We start from the raw sequence: 21,158 nt of genomic DNA, 5'->3' as shown, positions 1-21,158 counted from the left end.
ATGTTCATAAGACACTTTAAGATGCATTTAATATTTATATGAGAAAGCTGCCTATGACTAATGATGATATCAGTGAATCACTAGTCTTTGTTTAGTGTGAAAAGTCACTGCTGAGCCCTAGTGATGACATACCCGCTTTACTACTTGCTGATTGTGAGGTACTGGGTTATTATTGGATTGATATTCCGTAGGCTAAGAGCATACATTGGTTGTAAAAACTGGAGGGACTCAAACTGATGGAAAAAATCAAGTACTCAGAACAGAAACCACTGAACTAAAATTTTTAAAAGTTCTTAATTCATGTTTTCGCAGGTACTAAACTAGAATGTAGAGTGAAGGTATTCTGTATTACCTGAGTCTGGCCCTTGCCAAGTATTCTTGATATTAGAAAGTAATTTTTCAAGAAAAGCAATTTAACATTTATTTGAACATCCATTGCATTCTTCAGCAAATTCTTAGCATTCATTGACAATAGTTCTAGTTGCTGTTAACTTAATAAAACAAATTTCAAAACATTCTTGATCAGAAACTAATGCCACATAGTTGAGTCTATAGATGCCCCAGAAAAAGCAGTCCACAGCTTATCGCTGTTAGCGTGCACCAGTCCCACTGCCATGTGAGCTTCAGGCCTTTGCTGGAGATCAGGCCTGTGTTGGAGCGCTGGCAATCAGCCCCTGAATAACCCTGGTAACAATGACACATAAAATCCGCCTTCATCTTCATTTTGTCGCTGTGACTCATGGATCCCGTTACTGTTGCGTAACTTTGATTGCCAAACCCAGACTCTTCAACCTGAATTGTGAAGGAATCCGAGTTCAGATGGAGGTAGGTGTCTGAGTTAAAATTTTTTCTTACGCAGCGGCCATTATTGTTACACAAGAACTCACTGCAGAGTTTTGTTGCTTTGGTTACATTGATGATGTAAGGGCCCATGGTGTTGTTGAGGAGATTCTTGAGGATCTCACAGTTTGACTTTAAAAAGAAAAGAAATACTTCTTTAGTTTGGGAAATAACACCTTTCTTTTTAGAACATCTGTCCTAGTAGTCAAATATGGCCCTTGGTGTATGAAGCAGTAATCCAAATATACAAGTGAAACTGTCATTGAGCTAAATGCTAAATAGACACTGCTGTATTCACCTCTGCAGCTAACTAGATCTACTTAGCGGTAGAAAGGACTGATTGACATTGATTGCAATTAGTGTGCCATAGGATATTATTAAAACAGTGATTTGCAACTTCAGGAAACTCCTAAAAACTAATCTGTTCAAAAAAGCATACCCTAATGATCCAACTTAAATGCCTTAACCCTGCAACACAACAAAATAAAAGCATGTACTGGACATCAGTGGCATACCAAGGGGGGGGGGGGGTGGTGGTCCGCCCTGGGTGCACGCCGCAGGGGGGATCGCGCTGCACCCAGGGGGGGTGTCCTTTTGCCGGAGGGGGGTCGCGTTGCACCCAGGGAGGGGGGTGTCCTTTCGCCGGGGGGGGGGGGGGGCGCTGCACCCGGGGGGAGCGCATCGGCGACCCGCCCCGGGTGTCAGCCACCCTAGGAACGCCACTGCTGGACATAACTAAACTCTTCCTCCTATGATTCCCAATGTGTCTGTCATACATAAACTTTACTCTACCATAACCTCACTCTGTATTTGTTCATACTGGTATTGGCGATCGCCTTTACGGTACCATGTAAGCCACATTGAGCCTGCAAATAGGTGGGAAAATGTGGGATACAAATGCAACAAATAAATAAATAAATTAGTGTGCCATAGGATATTATTAAAACAGTGATTATCTATTGGTTTCTTCAGCCTATGTATTCAGAGGATAATGCTTGACTATAAAAGTGCAAAGCTGGCACATTGAGTGCCTAGTAAGACAGGAAGGGGGGGAGGGGGAATTCATTATGAGGCGCTATGGCCTTAACATGTGTTATAAGGAATTAGTGCATGCTAAATGATAAAAGCACGTTCTATACCAATGGACTTTTAGCACATGCTAAGTCTCTTACTATGTGTTAAGGCCACGCTACTTGATGAATTCCCCCCCCCCCCCCCCCCCCCTCAAATGTCTAGTAATTTACATTTCTAATAGTTCTGAGATCAGGCACAGCCAGCCAATGCTGGAGGACAGCAAAGAAAAGTCAAGCAAAAGGATTTATTCTCTCTTTAGGTGAAGTATTTGGAATTCTTTTTATGCAGTATGCACTTGATGGTCCATTGACATTACATGGACAAATAAAGTTTTGCTATAAAGATCCAAGAAGGGCAAAATGGAGACAGACACTCTTTATCATGTTGTTATTACTTTTAAAGAACAATGTGCTGCTTTGTAGATACTGATGGATGCTTATCACCCTAATTCTATAACAGGCACCTAACGTTATGTGCTAAACTCTTACAGGTGAATTTTCGAAAGAGAAGGGCGCCCATCGTCCAATACAAATCGGGAGATAGGCGTCCTTCTTGCAAGGTAGCCCAAATCGGCATAATCAAAAGCTGATTTTGGGCGTCCTCAACTGCTTTCCATCGCCGGGATGACCAAAGTTCACGGGGGCGTGTTGACAGTGTAGCGAAGGTGGGACTGTGGCGTGCATAGGAGATGGGCGTCCTCGGCCGATAATGGAAAAAAGAAGGGCGTCCCTGATGAACACTTGGGTGACTTTACTTGGTCCATTTTTTTGTTCATGACCAAGCTTCAAAAAGGTGCTTGAAGTGACCAGATGACCACCGCAGGGAATAGGGGATGACCTCCCCTGACTCCCCCAGTGGTCACTAACCACCTCCCACCCTGAAAAAAACAACTTCAAAAACTTTTGTCTTTTTTTAAGAGTATGGGTGAAGGATGTCCTTTGCTATGCCTCTGTCCCTGCAATGGCAGCAGTTGATCCAAAGTGTGGATGTTTCTGTGAGAAGGATATCCATGCCTTTGCTATGCCTCTGACACCCTCTTTATCTGTTTGGATTTTGGATCACAAGTAACAATGGTGGGATTTGAACCAGCCACCTCTGGATTACAAGACCAGTGCTCTAACTACTAGGCCATTCCACCACTCCTCAAGTCTGCTCCACTCCCTTGAAATTTGGCCGTCCCTGTGGGGAGGGGGGCAGTATGCAGGTCCCTGGGGAGGAGGTATGTGTGTGTCAGTGGAGGCATAACAAAGGCATGGACGTCCTTCTTTCAAACATTTTGGACATCCTCAACTGCCACCCCCCCCCCCCCCCACACAGGGCCTGCCAAATTTCAAGGGACTGGAGTGGTCTAGTGGTTAGGGCACTGGCCTTGCAATCCAGAGGTGGCCAGTTCAAATCCCACTGCTGCTACTTGCAATCCAAAATCTAAATAAATAAAGGGGATGTCAGAAACATAGCAGAGGCATGGACATCCTTCTCACAGAAACATCCACATTTTGGACATCCTCAACTGCCATTGCAGGGACGGAGGCATAGCAAAGGACATCCTTCACCCATACTCTTAAAAAAAAAAAAAGACATCCCTGACAAGCACTTGGACATTTTCACCTGGACTTGTGTTTTTCTAAGGTTGTAGACGGCTATTATACACACAGCTTGTCTGCATGTATGAAGCTGTCTTTGGCATGCACAGAGCAGCCACGCATAACGCATGGCTGCTCTGCACTGGCTTCCCCTCCTTAGGATGGAAATCGTGTGCAAATGAGCTAACAGCGAGCAGCTTATTTGCATGCAATTTCCTTCATGCATGCCCGTTCCTTTCCGAATCGCTAAGGGATCGGTAAGGGAAGGGCTCTTTCCGTTCAGTTAGTGGGACCAGTGCACTACGAATGCTGGCTCCTCCCACGACCAAATGGCTTGGATTTGGTTGTTTCTGAGATGGGCGTCCTCTGTTTCCATTATTGCCGAAAATCGGGGGCGACCATCTCTAAGGTCGACCTAGATTTACTGATTTGGGCGTCCCCAACCGTATTATCGAAAGGAAGGATAGACGCCCATCTTGTTTTGATAATACGGGTTTTTCCCACCCCTTCGCATAGCCGTCCTGCGAGGACGTCCTCAGGTAAACCTGGGCGCCCCATTCGATTATGCCCCTCTTAGTATTGTAGCCTAAGTATATGGTGCATTTTACATGGTATTCTGTACTTTTAGATGCTACTGCAAGGGGGTGTTCACAGGGGGAAGAGCATGGCCAAGGCATGGATATGCCACCCCCCCACTTGCAACACTTACAGAATGCTCTAAGTTACACACATTTAGTCACATGTATGTAAACCTGCCACTGACATGTCATGTTTGTGTGTGCAAAATGTAGGCACCATTAATGCTGACTTATGCTAATACGCACATAATTTCTGTTTATAGAATAATTACCATTATTGAATTAGCATGCTTTATTGCGGTGCCCAAATTTTGCGACCTTTATATAACGGCCTCCTATGTGATTCCATTGTGCAATGGCTAGACCAGGGGTGTAGCCAGACGCTCAATTTTGGGTGGGCCTGGGCTCAAGATGGGTGGGCAGAAAAACTCCACCCTGTCCCATAAGTGATTTGGTCTCTCTTTCTCTTGCCTGCATGCCATATGGTCTCTCAAACATACCCCTCCCCCCATACCTTTTAAATAGAGATTTTCACTGGCAGCAAGCAGCAACTAATACACACTGCTCATGTTGGCCCAACAGCCTTCCCTCTGATGCAACTTCCTGTTTCCGCATAGGCAGGAATACATTAGAGGGAAGGCTGGTATGCAGGAAGGACAGTTGTTGGGAATTTTCAGCTGGTGGGGCTTCAGGATCCCTGCCAGACACTTCATAAGTGTGCTGCTACTGGGTGGGCCTGAGCCCAAAGTGGGTGGGCCTGGGCCCACCCGGGCCCACCCTTGGCTATGTCACTGGGCCAGACTGCTCAAAGCTGTAGAGGAGAAAGGAGGAGGTCTTTGGGGTAAAATAGTAGAGGCTCAGAGAAAGACCCTGGGGTACAAGATATTTCAAAGTTTTATTTTACCTCGTTTTTAGAATAATCCACATTTCCCCAGACAACAATCCCTTGAACTCCCAGTGCAGCTGCTTGTCCAATGGTGTATATTAGGTCCGTCTGCAAGTGAAAAGGATAACAGCTATGATAGCAGCATGCTGGCCACCTCCCCCTCCCCCCACCCCCTTCTTGCTTCTCAAATGTGAATGAGATGACAGATTTGAAACAGAGTGGTCGCCCTCAAAGGAACAGACAACATGAGAAGTGATCTACAAAAGTTAGAAGAATGGTTGGCAGTTAACATTTAAAGCAAAAAAGAGCAGAGTGATGAACTTGGGGGGGGGGGGGGGGGGGGTAGAAATCCAAAGGAACTGCATGTGATAGAGGGCGAGAGTCTGAAATGTACAAAGTAAGAGAGGAACCTTGGGGTGATATTGTCAGAAGATCTCAAGGAGTGACCTACAAAGCAGCCCACACCACAAACTTCCCATTTAACACTGCCAGATGGTGGAATGCACTGCCAAAGGATACAAGACACATAACCTATGGAAGCTTTTGCAAAAAATTAAAAACATTTTTGTACAAAAAATTCCTGAAGATCGATGTAACCAAGAGCTTGATTTTACAGTGCTTCTGTGAAATGTGATGGACTTTTAATGCAGTCTCTGTCTGGCACTGCTCATAAAGCAATATAATAAATTAGGGGATAACTATAACCTCCCAGAGTCACAACTATTAAATGCTATTCCATAACGACTCCAGTACACTGTCAAATTTCAAAAACATTTATTATTGCCTTATCATTAAAAAGCTGGCACTACTAACTAACTAAAACACTCATTCATCCCAACCATTCACTTTGCACTGCATATACCTACATATAAAGTTTACAGTATATAAATACACATAGAATCAACTCTGGACCTTATTACATATCCCAGCATTTAGCACAGATATAATATGACATAGATGTAATAATCTTCCATTAGCGTCAAGCGTTCCGCTTGTTCAATCTAGTCACCGCATGAATTCGTGCTAGCTGCTGGATTCCTCCTGGTTGAAACCAACTTATTCACCTCCGAATGTGGGGCGACTTAGTTGTTAATCCTCACAAAGTCCAACCTGTCTTCTACTCAGATTATGCAGGTGCTATGTGCTCGGTGATTAGTCCACTAATCAACGGAGTTGTCTCCTGCTCATGCCGGTTCCCCAATGCCGGACCGCATTTCAAAAATCTTCCTCAGGAGGAACCACCGCCACATCTAAAACATTATGATAATATCATCATTGTAACCACCAATGCTATCACTAAACTATACGTTTTACATCACTTAACACTTACATTTTCAAAATAAACGGCTACACGCCAGACTGGAACTCCTTCTAGAGCGGGCCACTGACCGCCACCAGTGAGCTGCTGGGCACGGCGCACAAAGCGAAATTTAAACACCCAACAAGATAACTCCACCCTCACTCACTTAAAGGGATACACCACTATACCCATTCAACCTCTAAATTGAGGCCGTTGGGGGCCACCGTCCTCCACAAAAAAAATGTATCGTTCTATTGCTAACAGATTAGCACTGACATCACCACCCCTATTTGACAGTGGTAAGTGTACTAATACCACACACCGTAACTGATCTATAGAATGATTGCACTGAGTCCAATGGGCTACCAAAGGATTTTCTTGCTTATTATGTCGTAGGTTGCTGATATGCTCAGCCAACCTATTTTAAGCTGTCTTTTAGTATGCCCTATATAGTATAACTCACAAGGACATACAATACAATAGATGACCCGTTCACTACAACAAGAGGTCTGATGTCTTAAACTGAACTGTCTATTAGAATGGGGGATGGGGACCACAGACGTATCCCACTAGTACTGGCAGTACACGCACCTACCACAAGGAGCGTGCCTGCCCATACCATCATTCCTACTAGATCTCTTAAGTAACTCACCCAAATTTGCCTGTCGCCTGTATGCCAAGTTAGGGCGCTCACTAAACTCGGGGTGAACTGAGAGAACCTGCCAATGTTTATGAATAATAGAACAAATGGTCAAAGCATTTTGGGAATAAGGTATGACACATGCCAGGGAACTGTGAGGAGCCTTTTGCCTAGGTGACAAGAGCCAAGAGCGATGAGCATATAGGGCCCTTTTACAAGCTCTTTTGAGGATCCCCCTAGGGTACCCCTGGGCCACAAATCTATCAATCATTTTGCCAGCTTGTTTCCTGGAGGAGCATAATCGACGTAATTGCAACAGCTGACCGACCGGAATACCCCGTTTGAGAGTGCTATGATGAAAACTCAGAAAATGCAATAGGGTATTCTGGTCAGTAGGCTTACGATAAATAGTAGTAGTAAATCCTCCATCATCGGATTTAATAATTTTGATATCCAAGAACTCAAGCTCAGCACTACTGATTCTAGAAGTGAATTTGATGTGAGCATCCACCGTATTGAGGTACTCAATGAACATCCTCAATTCGCTCATCGGGCCCCGCCAGAATAAAATAATGTCGTCAATGTTCTGGGCTACATGGGAGAAGAAATTCTTTACTGTAGGGGAAGAGTAAGAAGAGAGATGCTAGACTGGGTGGGGGAGGGGAAGAGGAGAGGAGATATGCTAGACTGGGTGGGATAGGGGACACATGAGACTAGAGTAGCTAGACTTGGGGGAGGGGGAAGCACAAGAGGAGAGATGTTGGATTAGGGGGGAGGGGAAGAACGAGAGAAGAAATGCTAGACTGGGTGAGGGGAGGGTAAGATGAAAAATAGCATTTAATTCCCAAGATTTCAGCCAGTTCTCCTACATCTGCCAGCATAGGGAAGTAGTGTATATATTCCAAATCCCTTACCTAGTCCTTAGTGAAGTGAATGATCTGGTGTAGGAGGTAATGGTGCTAGGGCCGCTTGATAACATAGATCATAACATGAACAGATTTGATATAAGCTCCGGAGTAAGTACACACAGGAAATGCAATACGTTAGCATTTAACTTTCAAAAGGAGACTATGATAAAATGAGAAGAACGATGAAAAAAAACTTAGAGCAGCTGCGAAGGTCAAAAATGTACATCAGCCATGGATGCTGTTCAAAAATACCATCTTGAAAGCCCAGGCCAAATATATTCCATGTATTAAAAAAGTAGGAAGAAAGACCAAATGACAGCCAGCATGGTTAAAAAGTGAGGTGAAGGAAGCTATTAGAGCTACAAGAAACTCTTTAAGAACATGGAAGAAATCCAACTGAAAATAATAAGAAACAGAATAAAGAATGGCAAGTGAAATGCAAAGCACTTATAAGGAAGGCAAAGAGAAACTTAGAAAAAAAAAATCTTCTTTTTTTTTTATTTTGAAGGCAAAAACGCATAGAGGGGCATAATTGAATGGGGACGACCATCTCTAAGGGTGCCCATCTCTAAGGACATCCTGGGGAAGGGGTGGGGAAACCCGTATTATCAAACCAAGATGAGCGTCCATCTTTTGTTTCGATAATACGGTTGGGGACGACCAAATCCCAACATTTAGGTCGACCTTAGAGATGGTCGTCCTTAGGTCCGTCTTAGAGATGGTCGTCCCTGGTTTTCGGCGATAATGGAAAGCGAGGATGCCCAACTCAGAAACTACCAAATCCAAGAGATTTGGTCATGGGAGGAGCCAGCATTCGTAGTGCACTTGTCACCCTGACATGCCAGGACAACAACTGGGCACCCTAGGGGGCACTGCAGTGGACTTCACAAATTGCTCCTAGGTGCACAGCTCCCTTACCTTGGGTGCTGAGCCCCTCAACCCCTCCAAAACCCACACCCCACAACTGTACAAAGCTACCATAGCTCTAAGGGGTGAAGGGGGGCACCTACATGTGGGTACAGTGGGTTTTGAAGGGCTCCCATTTACCACCACAAGTGTAACAGGTAGGGGGGATGGGCCTGGGTCTGCCTGGCTGAAGTGCACTGCACCCACTAAAACTGCTCCATGGACCTATATACTGCTGTCAGGGAGCTGGGTATGACATTTGAGGCTGGCAAAAAAAAATTTTAAGTTTTTTTTTTAGGGTGGGAGGGGGTTGGTGACCACGGGAGGAATAAGGGGAGGTCATCCCCAATTCCCTCCGGTGGTCATCTGGTCAGTTCAGACACCTTTTTGAGGCTTGGTCGTGAAAACAAATGGACCAAGTAAAGTCGGCCAAGTGCTCATCAGGGACGCCCTTCTTTTTTCCATTATCAGCCGAGGATGCCCATCTCTTAATCACGCCCCAATCCAGACTTCGTTACGGTGCAGAAACGCCCCCGTGAACTTTGGTCGTCCCCGCGATGGGAAGCAGTTGAGGATGCCCAAAATCGGCTTTCGATTATGCCAATTTGGGCAACCCTGAGAGAAGGACGCCCATCTCCCGATTTGTGTCAGAAGATGGGCGCCCTTCTCTTTCGAAAATAAGCCTGCAAGTAAAAACTTTTTTAGGTATATTAAAAGCAAAAAGCTGGCAAAATAATTAGTTGGACCGCTAGGTGAAAGGGGCACTCAGCGAAGACAAAGCCATAGCAGAGAGATTAAATGAATTCTTTGTTTCGGTCTTCACCAAGGAAGATTTGGGAGAGATACCGGTGCCAGAAATGGTATTCAAAGTTGATGAGTCAGAGAAACTGAATGAAATTTCTATAAACCTGGAGGATGTAATGGTGAAATTTCACAAACTGAAGAATAGGAAATCAATTGGACAGGATGGTATTCATCCCAGAGTATCGACAGAATTGAAAAATGAACTTGCTGAACTATTGTTAGTAATATGTAATTTATCTTTAAAATCTCAATCATGGTACCGGAAGATTGGGGGGTGGCCAACGTAACACAGATTTTTTAAAAAGGTTCCATAGGTGATCCGGGAAATTATAGACCGGTGAGTCTGACTTCGGCACCGGGCAAAATGGTAGAAACTATTATAAAGAAAAAAATTATAGAGCATATTCAAAAGCATGGATTAATGAGACATTCAAAGCCAACATAGATTTAGTGAAGGGAAATTTTGCCTCACCAATCTACTACATTTCTTTGAAGGGCGAATAGACATGTGGATACAGGTGAGCCGGTTGGTATTGTGCATCCAGATTTTCAAAAGGCATTTGACAAAGTACCTCATGAAAGACCTCAGAGGAAATTGGAGAGTCATGGGATAGGAGGTAGTGTTCTATTATGGATTAAAAACTGGATAAAAGATAGAAAACAGAGAGTAGGGTTAAATGGTAAGTATTCTCAATGGAGAAGGGTAGATAGTGGGTTTCCCCAGAGGTCTGCGCTGCGACCGTTACTTTTTAACATATTTATAAATGATCTAGAGATGGGAGTAACTAGTGAGGTAATTAAATTTGCTGATGACACAAATTTATTCAAAGTTGTTAAATTGCGAAAGGTTTGTGAAAAATTACAAGAAGACCTTACGAGACTGGGAGACTGGGCATCCAAATGGCAGATCACTTTTAACGTGAGCAAGTGCAAAGTGATGCATGTGGGAAACAGAAACCCGAACTATAGTTACATGATGCAAGGTTCTACATTAGGACTCACCGACCAGGAAAGGGATCTAGGTGTCATTGTTGATGATATGTTGAAACCCTCTTCTCAGTGTGCGGTGGCGGCTAAGAAAGCAAATAGAATGTTAGCTATTATTAGGAAAGGAATGGAAAACAAAAATGAGGACGCTATAATACCTTTGCATCACTCCATAGTGCGACCGCACCTCAAATATTGTGTGCAATTCTGGACATCGCATCTCGAAAAAGATATAGTGGAATTAGAAAAGGTGCAGAGAAGGGTGACAAAAATGATAAAAGGGGTGGGACAACTTCCCTTTGATGAAAGGCTAAAGTGGCTAGGGCTCTTCAGCTTGGAGAAAAGATGGCTGAGTGGAGGTATGATAGAGGTCTATAAAATAATGAGTGGAATGGAATGGGTAAACGTGAATCGCTTGTTTACTCTTTCCAAAAATACTAGGACTAGGGGGCATGCAATGAAGCTACAAACAGTGGCGTACCAAGGGGGGAGCGGTCCGCCCCGGGTGCACGCCGTTGGGGGGTGCCGCGGCGCGCGCCTGCTCCGAGTTCGCTAAACTTCTTTGCTTGTTCGCTGCAGCTCCCTCTGCCCCGGAGCAGGTTACTTCCTGTTCTGGGGTAGAGGAAGCTGCAGCGAACGTGCAAAGAAGTTTAGCGAACTCGGACAGGCGCGCGCCTCGGCACCCCCCCCCAGCGGCGAGCACCCGGGGGGGGGGGGTGTCATTTCGCCGGAGGGGGGGAAAGTGTAATTTAGTGGGGGGGGTGCGCATCGGCGCTCCGCCCCGGGTGCCATCCAGGCAAGGAACGCCACTGGCTACAAAGCAGTAAATTTAAAATGAGTCGGAAAAAATATTTATTCACTCAACGTGTAATTAAACTCTGGAATTTGTTGTCAGAGAATATGGTGAAAGCAGTTAGCTTAGTGGGGTTTAAAAAAAGGTTTGGATAGCTTCCTAAAAGAAAAGTTCATAAGCCATTATTAAAATGGACTGGGGGAAAATCAACTGTTTATTTCTAGGAAAAGCAGCATAAAATGTATTGTACTGTTTTGGGATCTTACCAGGTACTTGTAACCTGGATTGGACACTGTTGGAAACAGGATACTGGGCTTGATGGACCTTCAGTCTGTCCCAGTATGTCAATACTTATGCACCCATTAAACCAGGTCTATCCAGTGGCGTACCAAGGGGGGGGGGGCGGTAGGGGCGGTCCGCCCCGGGTGCCAGTGGGTGGGGGGTGCTCCGCTCCCTCCGCCTCCCGTGGCCGTTCCCGCGGCGCCGCACATTTAAAAAACCGGTGAAGCAGCGTCGCAGGCAGCGCCTCATGCCCTGCTTGTAAAAAAAAAAATCAAATCTCCTTCCTCCTTCTCCTCCTCATCTTGACGTCGACTCAGGCCTTCCAATCAATTTGATTGGAAGGCCCGAGTCGACGTCAAGACGAGGAGAAGGAAGGAGATTTGATTTTTTTTTACAAGCAGGGCACGAGGCGCTGCCTGCGACGCTGCCTGCGACGCTGCTTCGCCAGTTTTAACGGGACTGAGGTGGGGAAGGAGACGGGCAAAAGGGACTCGGGTGGGGGCGTTCAGAGGGGAGAAGGGGACTGGGGTGGGGGTCTCAGACAGGGGAGGGGAGAAGGGGACTGGGGTGGGGGTGTTCAGAGGGGAGAAGGGGACGGGTGGGGAGAAGGGGACTGGGGTGGGGGTCTCAGATGGGGGAAGGGGAGGGGAGAAGGGGACTGGGGTGGGGGTGTTCAGAGGGGAGAAGGGGACTGGGGTGGGGAGAAGGGGACTGGGGTCGGGGTCTCAGACGGGGGAGGGGAGAAGGGGACTGGGGTGGGGGTGTTCAGAGGGGAGAAGGGGACTGGGGTGGGGATCTCAGACAGGGGAGGGGAGAAGGGGACTGGGGTGGGGGTGTTCAGAGGGGAGAAGGGGACTGGGGTGGGGATCTCAGACAGGGGAGGGGAGAAGGGGACTGGGATGGGGATCTCAGAGGGGAGAAGGGGAGGGGAGAAGGGGACTGGGGTGGGGGTGTTCAGAGGAGAGAAGGGGACTGGGGTGGGGGTCTCAGACAGGAGGAGGGGAGAAGGGGACTGGGGTGGGGGTGTTCAGAGGGGAGAAGGGGGCTGAAAAAAGGGGCAGAGAGAGAGAGGGGACAGATCCTAGATGGAAGGGGGAGCGAGAGGGAGGGCAGACCCTGGATGGATGGGAGAGGGAGGGCAAATGGTGGATTGAAGGGGCAGAGAGAAAGGGCAGGCAGTGGATGGAAGGGACGGCAGAGAGGGCAGACACTGGATGGCAGAGAGAGAGAGAGAGAGAGTGAAGACAGATGCTGGATGGAAAGAAGATGGTGAAAAGAAGATGAGGAAAGCAGAAACCAGAGACAACAAACTGTAAATAAAATATATTTTTTTATTTTTTTGCTTTAGGATAAAGTATTGTAGATGTGTTAAATGTTTATAATAGAACATGTAAATAAGGTAATCTTTTTACTGGACTAATTTTAATACATTTTGACTAACTTTCGGAGAACAAAATCCCCTTCCTCAGGTCAGGATAGGATACTGTAACAGCACTATACTGTACTGACCCGAGGACGGAGGTTTTGGCCTCTGAAAGCTAAATGTATTAGTCCAATAAAATGGTATTATTTTACTTTCTATATTTGTTTTATTTCTATTTGTTAATTTGTAAAGTGGTGATTGGTACTTGTTAGGTTTTTTTTTCAAATTTACATCTGCTGTCTTTATATTTTGCACAGTACTAGGGGACAGTTTCTGTTTCTGTGGTGTTGCATTGTATGCAGAGTCTGGCATTGGGAGTTCAGTTTAATTTTTGTCTAAATAGAAAGTTTATGATTACTTATCCTATAGTGGATTAGGGTGTATCTGTGTGTGTGAAAAAGACATGGCTTTCAGTTGGCATTGACTGTGCAGGATCTACGATCTGTACTATTCTGTCTGGTTTCGTTTTACAATAGGTGAATTGATGTTCTAGTGCTCACTGTAGTGTTTAAGATGCTTTCCTTTTCCTTGTGTGACTCGTAGAAATGACTGCTTATGGTATGGTAGAATTGCTCTATAGGTCCTGAGTGTTTTGTATTCTCGGCATGCCTAGTACTGGATTTGGGGGGGGGGGGGGGGGGGGTGTTAAAAATGACCGGCCCCGGGTGTCAACTACCCTAGGTACGCCACTGGGTCTATCCACAGCTTTGAGTAACCTGATTGCCCGTCTAACCACAACTCAGGAATGGGCAAAAAACAACAAAGTTTGCCTGAGCCCAAGCAAAACAGAGATTCTGTGGGTACCTAACACAAGTGGACAAGTACCTGACTTCAAAATACCTTTTGGGAAGTATGAACTCCCCCCTGAAATCACAGTTCAGGAGTCTTGGGATACTGCTGGACTCATCACTCACTCTGATCCTGCAAGTTCAAACCAGCTTTAAAAATTGTTTCTATCGCCTTCGGCAACTATGAATCTCTCTAAAAATATTGAAAATATGAGTTTGACTACAGTGGTCCATGATAATGTCACAACTAGATTACTGTAATTCCCTGTACACTGATCAAACCAAAAAGAGCTTGCATCAGCTCCAACTAATTCAGAATGCTGTAGCACAACTGCTAGAAGGCTGCCAGTGGCATGACCACATCACAACCTTCCTGCAAAAAGTACTCTGGCTCCCAGTACCTTACAGGGCTACATTTAAAACTCTGTGATTTTCAAGGTCCTCAGACAAAATGGTCCAGAGTACTTAAGAATATGTTGGCTCTACACACTTTTGAGACCTTTAAGGTCCTTTCAAGTAGTATCGCTATCTGTACACTCACCAAAAGAAATTGTGATCCCTGCCAACGAGCCTTCTCAGCCCCTTGCTCTGGAATTTACTCCCAGAGGGGCTACATCTAACTCGAAACTACCTCTACTTCAGGAAGCAGGTGGAAGCCTAGCTCTTCTCATAAGCCTTTAATACATGTGGTGACTGACTATACACTCACTCTCTACCTGGACTAACATCATATCTATGTTATCTGAATGTTCTATTGCTTGCTTATAAGGTGTTTCATTGGTATTATGCTGACATCATATTATATCTGTTATTTGAATATTCTTCCATGCTGTCTATTATGGTATTGTTTGTATTGTACTGACATCATATTTCCAAGTTTATCTCATTTATTGTATTTATGTTTATATTAGATTATTTTACTATTGTTACGATGGTAACAAAATTTTAAGTTTTATGTTAAACTGGACCTGCTGTACACTGCCTTTGGTGAATCTCTTCATAAAAGTAGTTAATAAATCCCAATAAACAAATAAAATATATAAATCTTTGAGCACTTGATATACCACTTTTTAAAGCAAAAAAAAGGCAAAACACAGTGGTTTACAAATTAGAATAGATTATTATGAAAACATAGGGCTTACAAGAGAGAAAAAGGGAAAGGAGGAGGCAGAGGGAAAGGAGATGAGAAGGTTCCGTTTAGGTTATACAATCCAGGGCCGCCAAGGGGGGGGGGGGGGGGGGGTAAAATTCCACGGGCCCGGCCTCCAAGGGGGGCCCGGCACCAGGGTCTGTCTCTCTCCTGTTCCTGTGTGCCGGGACTGGGTTATTGGACGCACTGATGCAGGAAGGTAAGGGCGTGGGTGGCTTGAGTGAGTGAATGAGCGAGTGCTGGCATCAGCAGCTGTGTGTTTCCCGAGTAGGGGCACGGCGGCTGTGCCAGCCCTGCCCTGGGCCCGGCTCTGTCTCTCGGTGGCCCTGATACAATCAGAGGGAAATGCTAACTGAAACAGCCATGTTTTAGTTGCCATTTTGAATTCAGGAAAAGACTCCTCAAAGCGTAGGTGCATTTGGAGAGAATTCCAGAGTCGAGATCCAAGATAAGAAAAGACCGATTCCAGTGTTATGTTATACCGAATCTGGCTCAGAGGGGAAGAGCTAATAAGCCACCTTGGCAGTGACTCTTCACATCATCAGTCCACCTAATCCCCCTTATTAATTCTAAAGTTTTTAATACAATCAATTTGATCTTAATATTAAAATTTACCTAGCTTATTTTCAAACAATGTGCTGAACCATTTAAGACCCCTCACATTAAATGGTTCAGCACATTGTTTGAAAATAAGCTAAGCAGATTTTAATATTTAATTATTAAGAGCACTAAAAATTGACTGTACTAAAAAGCATTAGAATTAATAAGGGGGATTGGATGGACCGATGTTGATACCAGTGAGCCCCAGGGCTATGTCCCTGTTTGAAAAGAGTCACTGCTGAGGTCTTTGAGTTTGGATACCTGCTATTTAGATATTATTTGGCATTGGGTTCCTTAAGATTGATTCATTGGATGATGCCCCAACTGACAAAGGCTGAGAACTAACATCAGCATTCTGAATTTAATATGAGCTGTGATTTTCTTTCTCACGATTTAAGCTTCCATGTCCTCTGAAATAGGCCATATTTGGATGTGCAACTGCACAGGCTGTCATGCGGTAAGCGGTGCACCAGGTTTTGCCTGCTGTAGTGGTATAAGGGAGAGAAAAACATGACAGCGTAATGTCACTTGGTCATATGTGTCACCACAAAAGGGCTGGGGCCTTGAAGAATGGCTTTAATTCCCTCCACCACTACAGCCTACATATCTAATAGGGTCTTTCTACTGGTGCTGTTCCCCACGCGGTTGCAAACCTCAAATAAGTGGCTTGAACCCTGCAGTGCTTTAGGAGGATGTATGGAGCACTGTGTGGTTCAAATTGCCTGATTTTTGAACTGAATGGGAGAGACCAGTTTTGCAGGAAATTAGAAATGATTACATTTGTACCCCGCGCTTTCCCACTCATGGCAGGAGGAACACATTTAGAAAGCTAGCATCAGTGACAGACTGGGAGGTGAGAGAGAAACAGAGAGGCCCGTCCTTGTTTCTAGTTATGATTCTGGAAGGAAAGATTCTATGCCAGAGCTACTGCCACTAAAAGCGGGAGCACTGTGCCACAACCTGTAAAGTTTCTTTTCATCATGGAAATGGGGCAGCAACTTTTTTTTTTAATGGGTGCTGATTAGCCTAGAGCCAGCCCCAACCCATATAAAGCTACTTGATATTGATAATCTCTACTTATCCAAAGGTTATATCCTTAGGCAGGAACAAGCCATTATTGTGTACTGTAAAGGAAATGCCTCCGAGGATGCTTATTTAAAATGTAGCTGATTGCCGCAGCAATTTAAAAGAGCATGTAAATAGCTTTCAAATTTCCCCATGCACAGGGATAAAGGGGTTTCTTCTTACCAGAGTTAAGGGCTTAAAGGTGTGGGTGTAGAAAGGCCGTGCATATGCATACACTGGCAAGAAATGCATAGAAGAGGTCATTTGTGCTATTCTGAAAGCCTCGAGCACCTTGCCCTTCACAAACTTCTTTGCCTGGTTTGAGGACTTCAGTACTTCCTCAATATAGATGGATGGGTAAAGGGCATCGCTCTCCTCCCAAAGCCAATGCAATTCGTTGTTGCGCTCAATTTCAATGTTAGAGCACTCCCCAGTAAAGCCATGAAAATTACTCTGGTAGTCATAATTATAACAGTCTGGAAACAGGTAATAACCCCATTTCCCATCAGGGTGCTTGATCCGGGCCAGTTCTATGGTCCTTGACATTATTTCTTTGGCAGCAGTCTCAAATTCCACCTTGGCCTTCTCAGTTACATAGAATTCTCCACGGCAAGGATGAACCTTCCTCACCAGCTTCACAGACTTCCGCCGATAAATGTCCTTCTTGCCCCAGTTCCTTGACCACAGGGGTCTCCATGCTTCCCAGTCAATCACACCCAAGCCCGAGAACGGCCGTGGTATGTATCTTTTAATATCGACAGCCACTCTGTTAAGATGTCTCTGAACACTGATGTTCTGGGGCAAACCTCCTTGGACAGGATCTTCTTCCCTATAATATGGATAGTAGCCCAGCTGGTAATGGTAAAAGAGGGTGATGATTTCCCCCATAACGTTCTCATCTTTATTGTAGGAAATGGAATAAGCATTCAGATTCAGGTATATTTTATATGCTCTTTCACATCTAAGAGTTGGAGCGTTCCAAACCACCACAAAAGGCTGGTCTGGGACAATGGTGGGAAGGGATGGCTTTAATCCATAGCACCTGTTCGTCAAGCCATTCCCCAGAAGCAACACAAATGAAAGAAATAGGTGGCATGATTGCTGATAGCATATCCTGGAGCTTAATTCATTTACCCTCACTGGCTTCTCTTCATTTCCATTTCTGGCTCCTGATGTTGGGCTTTGGGCATTAGGATCACTCCCCCTAAAACAAAAGTATACAAAAAGTTACTTGATCTGACCGTTTCTCTCATACTGAAATCAGTGATCATTCTATGTAAGGACATTTAAGTGGGTTGAGTCAGCATTCATTCAATACCATTGCTCCAAACTGAAAATCTCCTCTCTACTGTGGCACCATCCACGTCTGTCAACGAGGCTGTTTCTTCTTACAACAATACTCTATCCTCTGCCTTAGACACTCTTGCACCTTTGATGACCCGCCCTATAAGGCGTACAATACCCCAACATTGGCTGACTTCTAATATCCGCTGCCTACGTTCCTGTACCCGCTCCGCCAAATGCCTCTGGCGGAAATCTCGGGCCCTTGCTGATTTCTTACACTTTAAGTTCATGCTGACCTCCTTCCAATCTGCTCTTTTACGCGCCAAACAGGATTATTATATCCAACTGACAAACTCTCTTGGCTCTAACCCTCGACTTCTCTTCACCACATTGAACTCTCTCCTCAAGGTGCCCCCTCCCCCAACTCCCCCTTCATTATCTCCTCAGACCCTTGATGAATTCTTTCACGACAAGGTTCAAAAGATAAACCTTGAATTCTCTACCTCACCACCTCTCCCTGCACTAGTCCATTCCCCTCTCTCTCCTTCCCCTCATTCCTTTTCCTCCTTTCCTGAAGTTACTATAGAGGAAACTACACTTCTCCTTTCTTCCTCAAAATGTACCACCTGTTCCTCTGATCCCATTCCCACCCACCTTCTTAATGCCATCTCACCTGCTCTTATTCCTTTTATCTGTCACATTCTCAACCTCTCACTTTCCACTGCAACTGTCCCTACTGCCTTTAAACATGCTGTGGTCACACCTCTCCTTAAGAAGCCTTCACTTGACCTTACTTGTCCCTCTAATTACCAACCCATCTCCCTCCTTCCTTTTCTCTCCAAATTACTTGAACATTCTGTTCACCACCGCTGCCTTGATTTTCTCTCCTCACATGCTATTCTTGACCCACTACAATCTGGTTTTCGCCCTCTCCACTCAACCGAAACTGCGCTTACCAAAGTCTCCAATGACCTATTACTGGCTAAATCCAGAGGTCTCTATTCCATCCTCATTCTTCTTGATCTTTCTGCTGCTTTTGACACTGTCGATCACAGCATACGCCTCGATATCCTGTCCTCACTTGGATTCCAGGGCTCTGTCCTTTCCTGGTTCTCTTCCTACCTCTCCCTCCGCACCTTCAGTGTTCACTCTGGTGGATCCTCTTCTACTTCTATCCCTCTGCCTGTCGGCGTACTTCAGGGTTCTGTTCTTGGTCCCCTCCTCTTTTCTATCTACACTTCTTCCCTTGGTTCATTAATCTCATCCCACGGCTTTTCCTACCATCTCTATGCTGATGACTCCCAAATCTACCTTTCTACCCCTGATATCTCACCTTGCATCCAAACCAAAGTTTCAGCATGCTTGTCTGACATTGCTGTCTGGATGTCTCAACGCCACCTGAAATTAAACATGACCAAAACCGAGTTTCTCATTTTTCCCCCCAAACCCACCTCCCCACTCCCCCCATTTTCTATTTCTGTTGATGGCTCTCTCATTCTCCCTGTCTCCTCAGCTCGAAAACTTGGGGTCATCTATGACTCTTCTCTCTCCTTCTCTGCTATATCCAGCAGATCGCCAAGACCTGTCGTTTCTTTCTTTACAACATCCGTAAAATCCGCCCCTTTCTTTCCGAGCACTCTACCAAAACCCTCATCCACACCCTTGTCACCTCTTGTTTAGACTACTGCAATCTGCTTCTTGCTGGCCTCCCACTTAGTCACCTCTCCCCTCTCCAATTGGTTCAAAACTCTGCTGCCTGTCTTGTCTTCCGCCAGGGTTACTTTACTCATACTACCCCTCTCCTCAAGTCGCTTCACTGGCTCCCTATCCATTTTGGCATCCTGTTCAAACTTCTTCTACTAACCTATAAATGTACTCACTCTGCTGCTCCCCAGTATCTCTCCACACTCGTCCTTCCCTACACCCCTTCCCGTGCACTCCGCTCCATGGATAAATCCTTCTTATCTGTTCCCTTCTCCACTACTGCCAACTCCAGACTTCGCGCCTTCTGTCTTGCTGCACCCTATGCCTAGAATAATCTTCCTGAGCCCCTACGTCTTGCCCCATCCTTGGCCACCTTTAAATCTAGCCTGAAAGCCCACCTCTTTAACATTGCTTTTGACTCGTAACCACTTGTAACCACTCACGTCCACCTACCCTCCTCTCCTCCTTCCTGTACACATTAATTGATTTGATTTGCTTACTTTATTTTTTGTCTATTAGATTGTAAGCTCTTTGAGCAGGGACTGTCTTTCTTCTATGTTTGTGCAGCGCTGCGTACGCCTTGTAGCGCTATAGAAATGCTAAATAGTAGTAGTAGTAGTAGTAAAATGCAATACAATTAGCAGATTTAGTCAGTGGTGTTTGTTCGCACAGGGGGTCTTTTACTAAAACCTAGCTCGAGTTATCTGCAGCAGGGCCCATAGGAATAAAATGGTCCCTGCTGCAGATAACTCGAGGTAAGCTTTAGTCAAAAACCCGCACAGTTTGTTACTGGATATTAGACAACTGCACCCAAACTGAATATAGAACCACTGTTATCCACTAATTTGCTCTCACTTATTTTTAAGCAGATGTATATACCTTGACAGCAAAATTACAATAGGATGACAGCTTATAATGACCACAATTTCAACATTCCAATTTCCAAGTGAACCATTAAAAATAAAAGTTCTCCCAGTTTGCAAAAGGAAATGGTCCGATATCATAAGCAGAAAATACTGATAATCTGCCGAAATCATCAAATATTCTGTCACTAACTTGAACAAAATGAAAACACTTCAAGACATTGACTCTGTGGAGCAGAGAGTGTCTCTCGTACATTCATACAGTGCTGTGTATGACTGGTAGTGCTTAGTAATATCTCATTGGTAAGCGTCATTTTTGTGGCACACAAATATGCCTATTTCTCCACTAATGAAACAACTACACTGGTTACTGATAACGACCAGATTAGAGTTCAAGATGAGTCCATAAGATTTTTTTTATGGAGATGCCCCTGTTTATCTGCCAATAATGTTTCGTTTTTTAATGGAAATGGTTTAAAGCAAACAAAAATTGTTATTCACTTGCTTTTGTTGGATTATTTGTAGTAAATAATTAGCAGATTTTAGTACACACAGCTTCAGCTTTAGAAATGTTAATTTCTTTCTTCATCTCTCTCTCATTCACCCCTGAATAATTCACTGCTGAGTCACTTTAAAGTTGAAGTAACAAAACATCTGTTTACTCACAGTTTGCAGTTAGATTATAATCAGACAGGCTTAT

The 21,158-nt window shown here is 44.8% G+C and overlaps 1 protein-coding gene across 1 annotated transcript in view; it reads right to left on the bottom strand.

Annotated features, from left to right (window-relative positions):
• Nucleotides 1-549: 549 nt before the first annotated feature.
• Nucleotides 550-21,158, bottom strand: part of LOC115472486 (hyaluronidase-2-like) — a 55,699-nt gene continuing 35,090 nt past the window's right edge. The window contains exons 2-4 of the mRNA XM_030206777.1: nucleotides 16,791-17,811; nucleotides 4,980-5,069; nucleotides 550-972 (exon numbers count right to left, since the gene is read on the bottom strand). Coding sequence (XP_030062637.1) covers nucleotides 550-972; nucleotides 4,980-5,069; nucleotides 16,791-17,811 — 1,534 coding nt within the window. The remainder of the gene's footprint in view (nucleotides 973-4,979; nucleotides 5,070-16,790; nucleotides 17,812-21,158) is intronic.

This window comes from Microcaecilia unicolor, chromosome 6 (assembly GCF_901765095.1).
Source record: "Microcaecilia unicolor chromosome 6, aMicUni1.1, whole genome shotgun sequence".
Classification (NCBI taxonomy): Eukaryota; Metazoa; Chordata; class Amphibia; order Gymnophiona; family Siphonopidae; genus Microcaecilia; species Microcaecilia unicolor.
Note: the sequence above shows the minus strand (reverse complement) of the source record. Positions and strands in the feature narration are given on the sequence as shown.